Raw genomic sequence first — 20,560 nt, 5'->3', positions numbered from 1 at the left:
TTCTATATGATAATTAGTGCTAATAAACGCATATTTATGTAAGAGTTGTGATATTGTATGCAAGAGTTGTGATATTTCATATAAGAGTTGTGATATTTTATATAAAAGTTGTGATATTTTTATATAAGTGTTGTGATATTTTAAATAAGAGTTGTGATATTTTTTATAAGAGTTGTGATATTTCATATAAGAGTTGTGATATTTTATGTAAGAGTTGTGATATTTTATATCAGAGTTGTGATATTTTATATAAGAGTTGTGATATTTTTTATAAGAGTTGTGATATTTTATGTAAGAGTTGTGATGTTTTATGTAAGAGTTGTGATATTTTATATAAGAGTTGTGATATTTTATATAAGAGTTGTGATGTTTTATATAAGAGTTGGTATATTTTATATAAGAGTTGTGATATTTTATATAAGAGTTGTGATATTTTATATAAGAGTTGTGATATTTTATATAAGAGTTGTGATATTGTATATAAGAGTTGTGATATTTTATATAAGAGTTGTGATGTTTTATATAAGAGTTGGTATATTTTATATAAGGGTTGTGATATTTTATATAAGAGTTGTGATGTTTTATATAAGAGTTGTGATGTTTTATATAAGAGTTGTGATATTTTATGTCAGAGTTGTGATATTGTATATAAGAGTTGTGATATTTTATGTAAGAGTTGTGATATTTTATGTCAGAGTTGTGATATTTTATGTCAGAGTTGTGATATTTTATATAAGAGTTGTGATATTTTATATAAGAGTTGTGATATTTTATATAAGAGTTGTGATATTTTATATAAGAGTTGTGATATTTTATATAAGAGTTGTGATATTTTATATAAAAGTTGTGATATTTTATGTCAGAGTTGTGATGTTTTATATAAGAGTTGTGATATTTTATATAAGAGTTGTGATATTTTATATAAGAGTTGTGATATTTTATATAAGAGTTGTGATATTTTATGTAAGAGTTGTGATATTTTATGTCAGAGTTGTGATATTTTATATAAGAGTTGTGATATTTTATATAAGAGTTGTGATGTTTTATATAAGAGTTGTGATGTTTTATATAAGAGTTGTGATATTTTATGTCAGAGTTGTGATATTTTATATAAGAGTTGTGATAATTTATGTAAGAGTTGTGATAATTTATGTAAGAGTTGTGATGTTTTATATAAGAGTTGTGATATTTGATATAAGAGTTGTGATATTTTATGTCAGAGTTGTGATAATTTATATAAGAGTTGTGATATTTTATATAAGAGTTGTGATATTTTATATAAGAGTTGTGATAATTTATGTAAGAGTTGTGATAATTTATGTAAGAGTTGTGATGTTTTATATAAGAGTTGTAATATTTTATATAAAAGTTGTGATATTTTATATAAGAGTTGTGATATTTTATATAAGAGTTGTGATAATTTATGTAAGAGTTGTGATAATTTATGTAAGAGTTGTGATGTTTTATATAAGAGTTGTAATATTTTATATAAAAGTTGTGATATTTTATGTCAGAGTTGTGATGTTTTATATAAGAGTTGTGATATTTTATATAAGAGTTGTGATAGTTTATATAAGAGTTGTGATATTTTATGTCAGAGTTGTGATATTTTATGTCAGAGTTGTGATATTTTATGTCAGAGTTGTAATATTGTTATGTAAGAGTTGTAATATTGTTATGTAAGAGTTGTGATGTTTTATGTAAGAGTTGTGATATTATATGTTGTGACATTTTTTATAAGAGTTGTGATATTTTATGTAAGAGTTGTGATGTTTTATATAAGAGTTGGTATATTTTATATTTGAATGGACACTTTGTCTCTGTCAGACAAAGATTTGTAGATACAGCTAATGACGTCTGGACACAAGCCTCACCTTGAAGGTGAGCCGGGGTTAACGAGAGGTTAAGTTTAATGGAGATAAACAGCTTGACTAATGACCTTTGTTGAGTTAGTTATTAGATATGACAAAGGTAATTACTTGTGGTGTGCGGGGGTTTGGGCGCATGGTTCTCATCGTCACTGCCTCCACGACCACTGTCGCTGGCGTTTGTGTCGCCGGACACAATACTGTGATTGTCATCCTGTTTCTTGGGAAAATTCTTGCTCTGCAATGACAAAAATATGGAAAACATCATTAATAAACTTAAAAAAACAACAAAACAATCATTATTGAAGAAATTAAAGGTTCATATAAAATTGCGAAATATTTATTCTGAAAGAAGAAAATTCCAAACTTTTTAATTGATCTGAAATGAAGAAATAAAGATTTAATCAAACAGAATGCTATAATTCATCCAAGTGTTTTCAGCTTAAGATTTGTCTCCGGAGTGAAGAATATCATTTGATATGAAACAATACATCACATAACTCAAGATGAGGCCTATCCAGATTCCTGTGGATGGGTTCGGTAATGTAATTAAAGATTTTAAAGCGTAGAACGGACGGTCAATTATCGTTAATCACAGCCAAACAGATTATGCTTTTATGTCCATTTAATTGCTATGTGTGATGTATTACCCAGACTGAATTTATTATAACTGAGAAGAACACAAAAAAGACTTAAAACAAATTCATAAATCTATATTTCAGCAGAAAGCAATCTTTTAATCAAATTAAGATCATGCTCCATTTTTCTCATCCTCAAACAGTGAGAATTTGGAATTGTGGCAATTTTACCCAAAATTCTAACTTGAAATTTCTACACTAATTTTGCGATACATGTATATGAAAACAACCAAAAATTGCCATTTGAATTTGAGAGAAGGATAAACACACATTTTGTGTAATGTACTATGTTTCTGATCCATTTAAAAAAAACAACTTCACAAGAGCAGAAATAATAGGTCTCTATCTCATCGCCAATCAACAAATTGTGCACACACTTCTGTACTATCTAAAATAGCCTAAAAATACATCTTTCTTAATCTACTTGGTAAACCGTGTATTGTTTTCGTACATTTCAAGATCGTATTTTAGATTTCAAGACAATGTGGTATATTAGTCAGTATTTGGCAATACATGTTTAGACCTAGTTGTACGTAGGCGATAGATCCTTAAGGGAAGACCGGGTGCGTCATTTCCTTCAAACAGACGGCTGTAGATTCTAACCAGATCCCTAGAACCCTCGGGCAAATCCTGATAGCCCGATGTCTATCTCGACTTTAAATCGACTACCTTTTCTGCTTCAAATCAAGCGATAAGTTAACAAATTAAATGCTTTGTCACCAACTATAGATCAATCTCTGAATGTCCAAACAGCCGTTAACAAATCATATTTATGTTGGGTATGTCTGTTTGTCACGTCGAGCCTTTGTTCGCAGCGTTTACTGATGAATTGTAATGGATTGACGACAGGTAGCCGATAGTTTACCTATACATATATACATAACAGGTTTGTTGGCCCATCAATAGTTATTTAATGGACTGACAACTCTATTACTATTATGGTCAAATTTCACGCCAAATTTCATGTGTCACCCAAAACAGTGTTTAATTCAAATAAGACCTAGCCTAAATCAAACTCAATAATTTTGTTTTCAATTTAATATTTAAAGGTTTAGAAGTCAATTTAATATGTGATATACCACCAAGTATTCATCACAAACATTTTTCATTACAATTTTAATGTCTCTTTCAATGACAATAACTTCCTTTTTTGAAACTTATAATAATATCATAATGAAATATTTTTCAATAATAATTAGATTAGTTTCCTAAAAATTTATTACTGGTATATTCCTGAAATATGATAATATTGCTTAAAATATTTTTTCAATCCAAATTCAAAGTTATTATTAATTCATTCAAAAATATTGCCAATGATATTAATAGAGACAAATAACAATAGATTCTTGGTATGTGTGAAAAGTAATCCTATAACAATACAATATTTTCCTCAGCTTCTAACTATATATATAAACTACGTCAATATTTGCAATAGACATAAGATAGATTTTCTAAAGTAAAATAAATAGCAAAAAGACTTAATATTGTTTCTGTAGGCATCAATTTCACCTAAATATTACAATGGTATGTTCCAATATCATAACAGGGGATATTCCACTTCTGAATTCAGGGGTGTAAGCTAGTAATACACTGTATGTAGTGATGGTGGCGGGTTTTACGGAAGAGAATTGAAGACTTCCAAATTCCAGCTGAGAAGTTCTTTCACTTCAGATATTGAAATTTAGACAGATATTTTTTGTACTCCAGAGGGTCGTGTTGAAAGCAACCTTTCACCGAGGAAAAATCTTGATAATAAATCTTCAAGGCAGTTACCCGTTGAGACTTTTTTCGTTAAGAGTGAAATGCAGTATATTTCAATCAAATGTCAGAAATATGGAGATAAGTCGTTTCTATTTAACCGATTGCCACTATCCCCCGATACTGTCACTGTTAAGAGCTTGATAAGCCCGTGACCATCTGATTTGACTCACTCATCCCCTATAAACTCAACAAGCCAGCAACTCCCAAAACCAAGTCTTAAGTTTCAAATGTTCCTCAAATGGCTTTCAACATTCCAGAGGTTTTAGGGATTATTTGAGCATTGGAATTAAGTAACTGGAATTCACATCTTAGTAACACTTCATTACAAACATTCTGTCATTCTGAAAAAACATCTACATAGGCAGCCAAAATAAAGACAAATATAACAGATACGCAAGTTAGTTCAGCTCTCAAATAATTTCCCGATAAATCAAGTCTTTTTAAAATAAGATAAAATTTCAAGACAATTACAAGATTTTATTTTTCTCATTCCAACATGTAACAATGTCTAAGAAGAAAAAAAGCATTTCGAAGAATTTATTTCTGGTACCCATGACATGAAGGGATAATTCAGCCAATTTCTGCAGCATTCTTCTTTCTTTATTGAGCCATGGCACAAAGGCACTTGTGTTAAAACCAATTAAATCTGCTCCATCAAATTCAAATCCGCATTTAATAGCTTTTTCAGTAGGGGAACTAAAGATCAAAACCTCAAACTTCTTGACAATAGTTTGTAGCTTATTTTCATCTTCAAAAGCTGCACGACAGTTAGTTATCAACAAGAAGGTAGCTTTTCAATATTGTTCATTTTGTCACTGTAAGGTTTTGTGTAAACCTGCCTTTTGGCTGTTCAGCCCCTCTGAAAAGTATCCAGCAAGGTTTATAATGGCACTTAATAGTTACCTGGGGGCCAACACACAAGCCCCCTCCGAGAGGCCGTCAGACCAAATCATTGTAGTCATCTTATATACGTCAAAAATAATCACATAATTTGCCGACAGGTGAAGAGTGCATAATACCTGGTAGTTGTTGAGTGGCTAGATCTTCCTGCTGCAGATTATTTTGTGAGCAGATACTGTAGCAATTTCAAAAGGTCAATGTGGCGCCAATTAAAAGATGTTCTATGAACAATGTTGTCCTACACACCAGGAAATGATGGCTTCTGTCAGTTTGATTGGACTTTTTCAACCGTGCTTTCAGTTACAATTCAGCTGTTGATTTGGTGTAAATACTTTTATATTAGTCACCCCCGGTGGTAACACGTACTGTGGCCAATTGCAATCTGCAAAATCCCCATATGAGGGCACCAGGTTCAATTTCCGGGGAATCATGTACTTTTTTTGTTTGGGTAAAAGTAAAATTGATTTTCAAATCATAGGAAGAATCTCTGGTTCCAGTCAAATATCAAAGCCTTCATTCAGTATGTAAACAGATTGACAAAATTAGGAGCACAGTAAAAGCAATTTAAACGTGGGCAAATGAATTACATAGACTCCCTTATGATAAACTGTGCCAGTTTCACCCAGTTACCTGTTCGATGAGCAATATATGTTTTCCTCCAGGGTATTGAATCAGAACAATTTATCTCCGTCTGAGATGAACCACATGGGTGAGGGCATAGTTTAATTTTAAAGCCAATGAATTACAACACTGATACTCAGCACTACTTTCAGCTGTATACTGGTTGCTTCGAAGAATAATCAGATATTTTCCCTATAAAATTGTTAGATTTTAAGTTTTCTTCAGGTTTTTGAAATTCTTGGTTCTTAACGATATAACCCTGGCATGAATTGTCAGTTGTGTGCTTTACAGCGGTTGTATTATAGACAAAAGAAGTTATAGCACCCCGTTAAACTCTTATATCCGAAAACTGATCAATACCACTGTCTGAAGGACGGCCGACATGAAATACACAAGTTTGAGCAAGTTGTGTGTACAATGTAGTTATATATGGTCAATAGAAATGTTTTGACATATCTGCCCTTTTCTGGTGACCTAGGAGTCAGTTACGTCCCTTTTTATGACACCATAATCCTTTATCAGATGGACTGAGATTATGGGCTGGGAAATAAGAAATGAAGGAAAAACAGATGTAATTGTCTCAGTTAATGACAAAAACAACATCCACCAACCATATTACTTGACAATATACTCCTAACATTTAGATCAATTTAGGAAACTACAGATAGCATCCGAGATTCACATCAACTCAAGCCTTCAGCTATGCTCTGTATGTTTGGTCCTTGCCAAGGTTCCCAGCTGGTGCTGACCCTGACAACAGGTGAGCTATAAACATTTCTACCAGCACAGCCGACCAACAAGGCTCAAAGGAGTTTTTGGACAGTTACTGCCCTTCTCAGAACTCTCCTTTACTTTTGGTTGATTTGTTCTGACTTGTGTACCCCTAATTACTGATAAGACAGTGGTCACTGCCCCTATGTATTTGTTAATGTCAAATCCTGTCTTAAGTTTGAGTGTATGGACTCGGAAATTCAGGTCAAGAAATTCTTATAATTATAAAGAATTTTCTGTCAAGCCATAAAATGATCATTCCAATCCCTTCATCCCTTGGCCATTTTCTTGTGGCAGCTGTAAAATATCTTTAGAATTCCTAAACATTTGTTTTTCCTTGTAAATTTTAAGATTTTAATCTGGAAAACATAAAATTTGGAAGAGAATTCTGTGATGAGTATGGAACGGACAAAAGAACAAGTTAATGAGGAAGCCTCGTAACTTCTGTGTCTATAGAACCGTCTGTCAGAAAGTCTTCATGGGCTAGATGTAGTAAACCTGCAATTTCTGTCAGCTCATTCTCAAAACCTTGAAGGTTTATTGGGTTTTAAGTGCATCCCTCAGACGGGGAGCAGCCCGCTATTTGCCAGTGGGAACTATAACTGGACAATAAATCGGGTTCAGAGCGGAGACCTGCCCTCGCCGGACCTGGCCTTCATCACCTGGCTTGAACATCAATGAAAACATACTCAACACATTGTACCAAACTATTGTTTTGGAGAAGGGTATATGACATAAACATGTATATACATAATTATTTCTCCTTCTAGATAAATATATCTTTATATAGAATTAACAAATGAACACAGAGGATAACAGTCACATTAACACTGCAGAGAGCCATTCAAGTTTTGTTTCATATGTAGCATATGCCCTTAAATAAAAATATGAATACATGGTATTAGGAGGGTACAGATGAAACAACAACAGCTGAGCAGAGACGTTTGGGATCATGTTCCAGTCTCCCCACCCCTAAGATTGAGCTTGTGAATAGAGCAAAATTGGTGTGGTATATGTATATATGCATATCAAAATTATCAAACATTTGAAATATTGACTGTGTAACTTTTTTTATATAGATATATAATATACTGATTGAGTATAAAGAAACAAACTGCTTCGTTGTGGATAAATATTTGTGTGTTAATTCATGTTTTAGTGTAAGAATTTGGAACAGGAACGGACATTACCTTGAATCGTAACAATACCCAGTACAGCATACTGTTAATGTTTGGTATCCAGTCTCATTTCACATTTTCCTCATGAATATCAGACCCGAAATAGGAATCAATTCGGAAAAAAAAATAGCACAATAGCAAAAAAAAAATATATATATAAAAAAGTCAATTTCCAATAGATTGATCTCTACAGCTTGTCATTGTTTTATTACCAGGATAAAAGCTGGCTTCCTCCCAACCTATCGTAATGATACAAGGAAACGGAAGTTGTAAATAAACCCCTACGGAAGGCAGACAGCGTCTCCAAGATAACGGAACCTTTCTTCAAAAACAATTCACAAATGAGTCAAAAATTGAAAACAAAATTTGTGCCAACTACAGGAAGACTGTTTTTCTCAAATAACTTAATGTTTCACTGAAATCCCAATTCTACAAATAAGCCAAGTGCTTGAAAATAAATGTGATGCCAAATATTTCAAAATGCTTCCTCTTTTGACTTAGAGGCTAACACAGATACGCTAGGCACAGGAAGTCAGTATGGTAAAATAACTATTGTATTTAAGTAAAAAGAGGAGTTAAAAATGACAAAAGCCAGGCAATGTAAACGGATGAGGTTGCTAAGGTTCAGAACCACACAGGGCATGTGGCTCCATGATTGTTAGTGAACCACGTCCCGGAGTACGGCAGAGTCGCCCGGTGGGAGGGTTAGGGGCCCCAGTGAAGGCAGACACGGGTGCATTTATAAAACTGGTTTAAATTGACATGTGTAAGACTCAGAACCACAATAATTGACTCTGGCTGTTACTAATGGTTACTATGTGTCTAAAGAAAGGCTAACCACACAAATAACATCGGCACACAATTTAAAACAGAAGCACATTATTATACGCATCTGTATAATTTCAATAATAAAAAGGAAATTTCAAAAATGTGCAACTGTATTACGTCTGGTGCGAATTATTTTAATATTTTACATACCATTTTTTTTTTTACTTGTGCCGATTACTCAGAGATCATAAAAAACAAGTCTTTAAAATATAACCCATTCTTCCTTAAAGTTTCATCTTAAATTATCTACACAAAAATTTGTTCCCTCTTCTAAACCCTGCATGATGTTTCTAAATTTAATTACGGAGTATGATAAACGATCTGTTACGAAGGGTGTAAAAAAGGTAGCATACTTGTGTGCTTCGGTGTTGATTGTAGAGAGATTCAGTGGTTCTCCGCAAAATGTGATTTATGCAATTCTCTATCTCTTAAAATGCGACAGACCATTACTTCCTTCAAGTTTCATATTTCTCGCTTCATGCCAGTGAACCATTTCTGATCGACAGAATGCAAAGTGCTACAAAAACTCTATAACATCATGGAGGCAGCTTTGAAAACAATAAGCTGAATCATGCAGACATCATACCAATATTTACGAGGGAGAAGAATTAAATTTGAATTCAGTCTATAGAAATAGTTTGCTATCATTGGGCACAGCACAACTTCAAACAACCCATAATTTTACCTGATAAATTGTCATGGAGATTTTTTGCATATCACTCCTATTTACTCTGTAAAAAATTTAGGATGGGTACCTTTGACCTACTTATCTTTAGGGTTTTAGAATAGTATTTTTATCGTCAGAATAGACATTTTCGGCATTATACATTCATTTGTGGCAATGTGACATTAATTCCTGCCAGGAAAAAGTACTTGATTTTCATGAAGCATTTATTTATATTTTTTCTTATCAAGTACATTAGATGCAATATGTTTCATCCTTACAAATTTTTTAAGTCATCTGCAAAACCTACTGAATCAAAATGTTATCTCAAATTTGCCACAATTTATCAAAACAAAAAGTTGGAAGATTGTTTATACTGATATGTCAAGGAAAATTACTGTTGGGGATAAAGTTACAAAAATCCTGTGTGTAGATAAAAAAAAAAAATGGGCGATGCTACAACATAATGATATGTACGTCGGTCACCTAATTATTCCAAGTAAACAATCAACATCGTCCATATTTCATGTTTCTACATTTCAGTGACTTCTAAAGAAATATCCTAGTAACTATGGCATAATGTATAAATTAGAGGTACATTATATACACAATATAAAAAATTGAAAAACTGACCGTTGTATATCTACATGTCCTATGATGATATGAAATATTCGTGATAATATATAAAACATTACTTGATCTAAATGTCTTCTTAACATCTACCTATTCACTGATAGGCAACTGTATTTCAAAAGGTGTCTCAAGTGTTTTCGGATTATCACATGAACCCTCAGTGAAAAAACTGCCTGGACAAATATCATAGTGGCATTATAACATTTTTATCTTGTTTTCAGTTAGAATGAGTGTTAACGAAACATTTTCATTAAACATTTTTTTAATGATGGCTTTGAATATTGTGGTGTAAACAACTTTTCTACAATTGAGACAGCTATATATGCTACTATTTCATGTCCCATGTTTTACATTCTAATTGCAGCACCAGTCCTTATGTGGTAAAAATGAGTTCACAGACTTCCTACCATGACCCCAACACACTACAACACACTGCGGAAACATTCACCAAACAATTTACTTAGGCCGATATCAGTTCTCTTCCATAAAAATACTGGCGAAAAAAAAATTTAATCGGAGAAATTGATTTCCTGGCTTTGGTTTAGAGAATAAAACACTTTGGGAGTCTGTGAGGGCTTTGTTGTACCTAGAAGATGAAAGTAATGGAAATCTCTCATGCTATAGACTTTGTCAATGGTACAAGTACAACAGCAATATGATTTATCTAAATGTCCTTCAATCTCTGATGAAAAATTTGTCCCTGGAGCTTTGTGTCCATCTGGGTACCCTCATTAGGGCCAAACCTACGATCCTTACTGCCCACGTCATGTTTATATAGCCAGGGCTCGGTGTATCTCACTGACTCCACAGTCTCAGTGGATCGCCCCATACCCCACTGGATTTTATTGACCCTTGCTCTAATGCACTTTGAGGTCATCAACGAAAAAACAGATATATTCTCTAGAACTGTAGACAGATTTATTTCCGATTTCTTCTACTGATGTCTTTACTGACCACTCCAGGGAAGGCATCTGGCCGAAATTGGCTGTCACCAAGGTATCATCGTATCTCTATGGCATTACTGTCAATCAGGACATCGCTATGACAACTGACAATCAAGGTTGATATTGACATGAAGTCATTTGACACAAATTCACAAACTTCCATATATAGTCATTTAAGATGTTTCCATGGAAACAGGAATGAGATTATAATCTCAAGTAAGTTTTTGCCATCTTTTAGAACATACATATGTATTGTCGAGAGAATGATAAGACATAATTTCGAGTTAATGTCCAAGATATTTTCAAACTCATAAGACCCAAGGCAAGAAATGTAATATTTCTTGCGGAACTACTCGTACAATCCAGATACAATGACAGTTTGCATGTTGGACACTTATATCCTTCATTTCACTGAAGATTTCCATATAACAATAACGTCAAACCCTCATAAGACATTCACAAATTCCAATATATGTCACCAGATTTATTTGTCTAGCCCAGTGGCTGACGGCTAGAACTAAGACCACCTCAAACCAGAGAAAAAAATGAGCTTTGAGGTGGAGACAGAGAGAGCAAGTTTTATTAGTCCCTTGCATTTTTACCTGACCTTTCCTTCCCTGAGAACTTGATTCTAGGGAGACCCTTCACCAGCTGTAATTGAAAGTTCAGGTTGTAGAGCTAGAGAGAGGCTATGCGTATGTTTATACTTTAGTGACCACTAGGGACCAGTCCTGGGCAGATCCACTGATTCTACATCGCCAGGTTTTACTACCATGTACTATTCTCACTCATTATCTGTCAATATCTCCAGAGCGTTTTCGTCATTACCCAAAATCTTGCGTCGTTTGCAACCTGAATTAGTATACCATCCCCAGTAGTTGTGAGACAATTTGACTCGTTTATTGCTGTGAAGGAAGTTTTTTTTTTCTCTAACATTTGGAAAGTTTTCCTCAGCGGGTCTTGCAGCATGTTAAAATGATTCCTATTATGTGTTCAATTGTGTGCTTTCTTCAGGAAACTCAAATTATCGAGGTTTTATCAGCTACACAACATACATCTCACCTAGAAACAGCTGAATTTTAAAAACAAATAAGTAGTTTGGTATCTAATGAGCTAGGCAACATATTTTCTTTTACAAAATTCTATAACTGTGAATTTTAACAGGAAGGCAGTTATAAAGTTATAGATAAGGACAAAAATGTTTCAGTTTGGATTTCCCGTAAATTCTGGTAATTATACACAGAGCATTTTGAATAAGAATGAAAATAAAGCCTTTTTAAAATTGTTTAATGTATATATATGTAAGACTGAAATGGAGATGTTGTCAGATTATATGCATGACCATTAAAAACAAGCTTTAAATTGACAGGCAGCATTTACAAAAAGGACTTTTTACATAAGATATTTTAGGATTTTCTAAGAGGGTTTTACACTTGTTTACAATGCATACATTTGTTGAAACAAAAATTTCATTGAAGCTAAAGAAAGGTTTAGAGCAGCAAACATTCAATGAATCAAAAGCCAGAGGCCTTCTCACATATGTACAAATTATAATTCCATCTGCAATAATACTACTATATAAGTCTGGAAGATGAGACCACATGCAAACTTTTTTCAATCTATCCATCTTGCCTAAAGGTTAAAATTTCAGTGAGAATGATTAATGAAAAGTCAATGGCCAGACCCCGATACATAGAGCTTTCAGACCTACATAGCACCATGTGTATGACCAATGGTGGGGTCTGCCCTGGGATAAGCTTTCCCAGATTAGCACGATGATCACCACACCATGAAGTGGCTGAAGGCAATCAGTGTCCAGAGGATGTTTAACAGCAAGGTCAAATGGTCACCTGATATATCTGTAGATCAGTAAAACTCTTGTTAACAGCCTATATATCAGTGCTCAGATTCTTCTACTGTTCCAGTCGGATTTGGTTAGTGAGGAAACCAGAGATTGTCAGATTAGGGATATTTTTGACACATTTTTGACAGTTAAAATGAGCTCCCTAAAGGGCACCAATCTCCATAATACCAGGGTGTTGTCTGGTAGGCAAAAACCATCTGCCACATGGCTGGTAATGTTCTGGGCAGTGCTTGACCATTACAGGTGGACACGTGAGACAGGATAATTGACCGCTGCATTTCAAACCCCTATCACCATTAAAACAGCTAGAGACAAACAAAATGTCGCTATCCTAACTGGCATCTAAATATTTTACATAGATAATATTCCACAGACAGCCGGAGTCCCATCAGTATTCTAATGGCATTGCCCACCATCTGATAGTAGACTGGTATTAATAGCTTTACAAACAGTTTGTCAATATTCAAAACAGCAAGTCTCACTCAAAAAGTGACCAAATGCTGATAGGATCTGACTTTCGTGGAATGATAAGTCTTAAAACCAATAAGGGTGAGGTGTTAGGATCGTGGCACCATCAACTCCGAAAACAAGCCACGCTGATCTAGCCTTTCATATATAAACGGTGATAGAATTAAAAAGTTAGAGATAAGTGCTGTGTGATCTATAAATTAGAGGTTAATTCTGATTTTTAGACCGAATTATGAGTCATTAACTCGACCATGATAAGAGGGATCTAATGGAGATTTAGGAAGTCAGGGTATCGTGACTGTCACAAGTAGCCATCAAAGTTAGACTCCTGAGCCAGCCAATGGGAGGTCTGGATGACGCTGAGTCCTCCGACTGGGCGCGAACTATCTCTTGTTTGCCAACATGAAGTAAACGCTGCAGGATATTGACCAGAAAACTCTGATTAGCGGCACTTTATTATGCTTGATATCTCTGAACTTGCCAGTTCTACAGTCAAAACAGAAGTTGAGCCATTTTAAATAAGGGTATTAACAGACATTTTCCAGAAACACCATTCGAGTACATACATATACAGATACACTGGATGGGAAGTTTCTTCAACAGCTTAAAAGTTTATGAAAAATGTTCCTTTTTAATCAGTTTTACTTATTGAAAGCTGCTTTTAGTTGGACTTCTTTAAAAAACAAATTTCACTGTAATTTCTATCAAGTTTGAATTTAATACTGACCTCAGCTTATAGATTATGTATAGCAATAACACCTAGCTACTGTATGTGCCTTAATTGTAAGGCCCACCTAGGTCAAAAGTAAAAATGTTAAGCTCTGATCGCTGTACCCCATAATTTCAGTCAGTTTATATATTGCTCTGGACTTTAATACGATAATATATATAATTACCATCTCTGGTAGGTGATGGGTCTTTATACTATACTAAATAACACCACAATATATGTATACAATTATATATCAATATATTTTCATCAAATCTTCCAGAAATATGAAATTGTAATGACTATACTTACTGATTATTCAATCCCTATAGCAATTCCTTGTAAGGACAACCATTTCTTTTATTGAACAAATATATTGATATGTTTACAAGCAAATTAAGAGCCATTTTGAGAAACACTTAGCTTTATCTCATTGTTTCTACATTTATACTTGTAAACAAGAGCGGTTTATAAAAATTATTGAAATAATAACACACTATTGGTGGTTTGCTTTGCCGCACGATGTCATTACCGTGGCAACATAACAAATGTGTCTGCACGGGACTGTATACTGCTGTTCCTGATGTATGGGCGAGCTTTCCTTTAGTGCAGGTTAAGCTACATTTCAATTTCCAGCTGTTTTCAGAAAATATATCTTAAATCGTGATCTGATTTGTATTTGAGTTTACATCTAAATAAACACTTCCTGTTCAATGTGATTATGTATTTAGTCAGACAAACCATACTAATGTAACAGGGTGACTGTGAGGGCCAGTTGATTTTATAAAATGTTTTGAAACAATTTAAATATTCAATATTAAAGACTTGAAAATCATCAAACAATGATAACATTTTCTATAAAAAGAATACATCTTTAAAGTCCAGGGGTTTTAATCTGGATTGGTAACCTTGTATTATAGACTGTATATATGCACCCATTGAAATTCTGAGGATGAGGGGATTTTTAGAATTTTAGAACTTGACTTTTTTTTATAAAAAAGAAAAAAGAAAAAAAGAAAGATTTATTCTCATTGCTATGCAGTTAATACATTTAATGACAATTCAACACTTAATTTGAATAAGTTGCACTAATCACAACCAGTCGCTTGATTCTCAAGAGAAGAAAAATGAATTCTGTAACAATGATAGGCTGTCCATCGGGAAAGAGGAAAGACTAAACACCAAAGAGGGGGAGGATAGGTTTATTGATGCTGGTCATGAATAAATAATATTTTGATGGATTAAAGAATATAAAGACAAGACTTCTTGGCCTTTCCCAAAGGTATATATCAATTGGTAAAATGTATGGTAGATACCATCAACTTTTGAAATAGAAAAAACAGAAAATTGCCAATTGTAGTATATTTATATTGCATTCTTACTGGCTCTTGAACAACTTTTAAATTCCAGTAAGTAAATCAATAAAATTCAAAATTTCTGACTTTTTAGCAATTGGATATCAAATTATTCCTTTTCGTTTTGTAAGAAAAGTTGAAAGTATACAAAACAAAATTTGAGAATATCTACCCCACTGACTCTGAGATTATAGTGATATGGTAATTTTTATCTTCCAAAGCAATACTTTAGAAAAAATGTTGTTTTTAGGAGAGAACAGAAGGATATGATGGACACTCTGCCCTTGATAAGATTTTATATAAAAAAAAAACATAGACCTATCTGAAATGAGTTTTTTTTCCCTGAAATAGCTTTACAGCAGCCATTATCAGAAAAAATTGATGGATTATAACTCGAAATGCAAACTGAACATCACACGAACCCTTGAAATAGTTTTCCAGTGAAGTTGATCAATTAGTATGAAAAATGTCGATAGAACAGTTTTCATACATAAATTTGGAACGCTGTTTTTATAACAGAAGGATGATGGATTAATGTGTTTTCAAAATGTGAATAGAAAGTAACACTTACCTCAAAAGGCTTTTCCAACGCCAGATTGTTATTTTTCGCAGATAGCTGATTTGGGTCGGCTATTTGAAGCATATCTTCATCATCAAGGGAGAAACTCACTTCCTTTTTCTTCTTCTTCTCCCCAAGGGTGGAATCCTCCCCAGGGAGGGAGAACACACTGACCCCGCCCTCCAGTGAGGTAGCCTGTTTGTATATCTCCTTCTCCTTGTCTTTCCTTTCACGGTCATTCCGTCGTAAGACACAAATTATTACGATAATGGCTGCTGAACACACAGCTGTGACAGCCAATAAGATTATAACGATGATGACATTACGTTGTATCGTGTCTGTAAAATAGGTAGGGGAGATAATTTTAATAAATAACATCCGTGTCGATGTGAGTCTTGGTTTGCCTTGATCAGAAGCCATGATATCCAATACAAGGGTTTCTCCAGCTTTTTGTGAAATTTTCCTCTTCAAAATCAATGATCCTGTTTTTTCATTTAATTCGAACAAGTCTGAATCATTTCTTTGTGTTATGAAGTATCTTATTAATCCATTCTCTTTCTCATCCAAATCAAACGCTCTAATGATGGTGATTCTTGTCCCTACCTCCGTGTTTGAGGTTAGAGAGATACTATTATTGGTTGTACTTGGTGCAGTTATAACAGGAACATTATCATTTTCATCCATTACCACAATTTTTACTCGTGCTGAACTATTTTTAGACGGTCGTCCCAGATCTTCTGCTTGGACGATAAAGTCATAAACACTCTGCACTTCCCGATCGAGCTCTCGATCACTTTTTATTTGTCCACTAGGAAAGAGAAAAAACGGAATCATCTGGTTTTGTCCGGATACAATAGAGTAAGCAATTTTAGAGTTGTCTCCCTCATCACGATCTGTAGCAACAATTCGAGCAACGTTTGTCCCAGCATGTTTGTTTTCCAAAATCTCAAATGTAAATACTGGCTTACTAAACACAGGCGCCTCGTCATTGACATCTTTAACTGTCAAGGTGACAGTAGCAGTACCAGTCAGAGCTGGCTGACCCTGGTCGATGGCAAGCACCTCAAACTCGATGGTGGGGGTGGCCTCTCGATCAAACGAGGTATTGGCTCTGATAATCCCAGACAAAGCCTCAACGTTCACATAGATGTTGTCAGTGCGACTGTAATACAGCACCATGGCATTGTGGCCGATATCACCGTCCGAAGCATGTACCTGAACTAACACTTCTCCGAAATTATTATTCTCAAAAACTTCCTCATGGTAGGAAAGCGATGTAAATACAGGCGGCGAGTCGTTCACATCTTCAACTAGCACAATAAAACTATCGGTGTCGTTTAATGGTGGAGTACCGTTGTCCTGGCACATGACCTTGACCTCATGTTGTTCTCGCATTTCTCTATCAAGACTGTCACTGACCACAATTTTGAACTCTTTAGCGTCAAGCCTCTGTAACGTAAAAGCATCGGCTTCAGCCCAACAGTCAATCTCACCATTCCGTCCTGAGTTCGGATCTTCCACTGCGATGTGAGCTACAACAGCACCAAGGTCAGCAAATTCAGAGACCTTAGCAATGTCAAGGCCACTGAGCAGATTTGTGGTAATGACTGGACGACTGTTTCCAACATCGGTGACAGATACATGAACGAATGTCTGTGAGGTGAGGGGCTGGTCCCCTCTGTCGCTAGCCTCGACGATAATTTTATACACTTGACCAGGTATGTATTTGATTGTTTGAATCACTGAGAGCTCACCTGTCCGATTGTTGATACTGAAATGTCGTAGATTTGTAACTTCCTGATGTGGACTAAGCCTATACATAATCTCGCCATTACGTCCTTGGTCCAAGTCTGACGCAGAAACTACAATTATCACTGTAGAGACGTTGATGTCCTCACGCACCGTGATGTTGTATGATGAGCTGCCAAAAGTCGGCGAATTGTCATTAACATCGGAGATAGATATATTTGCCTTGAGAGTACCTGATTTGGGCGGGGAGCCACCATCCTTAGCAATGACAGTGATTTGATAAAAATCCTGTTTTTCTCTATTTAAAGGTTCCCTGACCACCAACTGGACAACCGAAGTACCGTCCAAATTCTTCAAAAATTTAATCGAAAAAGGTGAAGAACTTGGTGTAACATTGTAAGACTGAAGAGAATATTGGTCACTTGTGTCGCGGTCTCTGGCCCCGTCGATCGTGATCGATGTCCCTACTAACACAGCCTCAGAAATGGTCAAACTAATGGAAGGCTTGTCAAAAATCGGTGCATTGTCATTGATGTCTTCAATAAAAATGGTGACCTTTATCTTTTTGAAAAAACTTCCCATAGTGGACTGAGCTGCTACATCGAGATATACAACACAAAGGGGGAGAGAACTCGCATATTGTCTCTCTATCTAACGCCCCAACTGTATAAAGGAAACTAGAACGTTCATCTATAGAGAAAAGTGAAGCATACTCACTTCCTGTCGTAAGGAAACTATATCTTAAGTTATGGAATTCCGTATCATCTACCACCTCCTGAAGGCGGGCGTCCGTTGCTACGTTGCCGATGAATCGGTCCGTTTGATCACCCTCCGGTATGTAATATTCAACACCCTGGCCCCAAACCACCGCAGACGAATACCACAATGTCATAAAAACCATCACAAAAAGCTTCAAAACACATGTAAATTCCATGATTATAAACCCAACAGAATTTTCGGAGTGATTTTACATCACCTCACACATCGGCTGTGTCAGATGACCTACGGAAGATGTTAAATGACCCGTCCAGAGATAAGCACCTGTGTCCAGTGGTCCTCGCTGACCGGTAGCACACACCCCTAACAGGTTGGATGAATCAAAGTCTCTTGTTTTAAACACTTCCTACACCATGCCTGGTTCAGCATTATCTGTCACAGATCTCTTGTTCTGACTTTTCATTAGCTGACAAAATCCATATCACTTTGCCTGTAGGGGTTTGACTCTGTTTTAAATCTCTCTTTCCACCTCACTGGTCAGTGCGGCTATTGTAGGGCTATCTGGTCATTGCAGTAGCATTCCTGTAATGTAAGACAAATATTGACCATTAGGTATAAACAAATTCTCTTACACCTGTCCCCTATGTCAGCGTCAGACACTCTGTTTGTACACTAAAATACACACTGCCACAAGTCTGCTTTCACTTTGCACTTCACAGCTCTCTTTAATATCAAAACACTACACGCAGCCTTTTCAAAAAATTCATATACTCCACACGAACTCTAGATAGAGAAATACTCCCAGATCATTAAATTCAATTTTCTCTTCACATATTTGTAGAAAGTGACAATACTGGTCCCCGGTTGTGTATGAGTTTGGTGTGTCTCTCCATTGAAAAGTTCCCTTACTATAATTACCTGGCCCCATGTGGCAGTATTTACCCACACACACTGGTGATGAGAGCCGAGATACCTCCCCCAAGGTCTGACAGCCAATCCAGGGGCTGATAGCCACACAGTGGGAGTTTTATACAGATAGGGGCCTGAAGTACAGCATAATGAACACAGCTACCATGTGCTAAGTATTTTATCCTCATTAAAGTCAAAGAGAAGCCAGGCAGTGGGATTATATTTCCAGTCCATCATACCAAGCAAAACAAAATAGATCCCAGTTTTGACTATAGAAGATATATGGTTTACGTTAAACCAAGAAAAAAAAAATCACCTGTAGAAATGTTAAAGAGCTTGCATACTTAGAATTCATAACAGGAAAAAGTGTGATATTAAGTCCAGATATTCAGCACATAGCTATATCACTTTAACTGCCGCAGTGATTACCCAACAATCTCCTATATAGCTGCTAGCCTTGGTGGTTCTATTTAAAGCTCATCATGTCTATAGCTGCAATGAACATTCATCCCCAAAATGTAAAACTCTTGTTTGGTATAATCAGTTTTCATATCAGCAATAAATTTTGATTCAGGATTTAACACATCAATTTACTCATTTCAATTTCTGTAATTGGTTAAGATTTCTGCCAAGCATTATATTATAAATTGTTCTTAATACTGCGGATCAGGCTCTGGTATATAGACACATGTAAGCCTTTGGCCAATTTGGCATATTACCAGATTTTACAATGATTGTAGAATTGTTATCACGTTTTTTTTGTCTTTATAAAGATAAATATTATCTGCCTTTTTTAGAGAATAATCCAATTTGTTCCTATTTTTATGTATCACTAAATCAAAGAGTGAAACTTATTCTACTTCTCGAACAAAAAGGCCAATAAGTCAACAGTTTGTTTATTTATTTTGGTATTTATAGACTTTTTTTTGTAATCTGGGCTTTTTATCTTTAAACCTGTATAAGAGGCCATTAATGCTCTCCCTGTTGATAACCGAGTGTCGTGTTTCTTTCCTGAGAACTACGTTTTATACCCTTAATTCTCCAATTTACAAAAGTTTCTTTCCAAAATTTTATCTTTAAATTCAAGTTTTTATCCCAAACACATTTATTTCTCTTTATATTTGTTTTAACTTGATAAAACTATTTTCCAGTTTCTAGCTATTCTAACAGCCCTTATCTGAATTTTTTATTTTCCCCCTCTTCTCCCTATACAAAATGTATCAAGTTCATGATGATCCAATCTAATAATTGCCTATTTTCCTTTATATGCACAATAAAAAATTATTTTAAATTTAATTTTCAGAAAAATTGAATTATTAAAAATTTTGATAATTTTAGGTTTCCTTTGGAAAAAAACGTTGTCATGTTTTAGTTGTTTTCTTATTTGTATTTATATATTTGACCTGTAGCTCCGAGTATACCCA

The 20,560-nt window shown here is 34.8% G+C and overlaps 1 protein-coding gene across 2 annotated transcripts in view; it reads right to left on the bottom strand.

Annotated features, from left to right (window-relative positions):
• Nucleotides 1-20,560, bottom strand: part of LOC117329883 (protocadherin-9-like) — a 37,395-nt gene that overhangs the window by 7,622 nt on the left and 9,213 nt on the right. Inside the window, exons 2-3 of one of the 2 annotated variants that reach the window (XM_033888095.1) lie at nt 15,774-18,809; nt 1,980-2,106 (exon numbers count right to left, since the gene is read on the bottom strand). In XM_033888095.1, coding sequence (XP_033743986.1) covers nt 1,980-2,106; nt 15,774-18,092 — 2,446 coding nt within the window. In that variant the 5' untranslated portion in view covers nt 18,093-18,809. Of the gene's footprint in view, nt 1-1,979; nt 2,107-15,773; nt 19,125-20,560 lie in introns of those variants that run through there. The other variant, XM_033888093.1, reaches the window with a different exon arrangement.

This window comes from Pecten maximus, chromosome 6 (genome assembly GCF_902652985.1).
Source record: "Pecten maximus chromosome 6, xPecMax1.1, whole genome shotgun sequence".
In the NCBI taxonomy this organism is placed as follows: Eukaryota; Metazoa; Mollusca; class Bivalvia; order Pectinida; family Pectinidae; genus Pecten; species Pecten maximus.
This window is presented reverse-complemented; position numbering and strand designations above follow the sequence as displayed.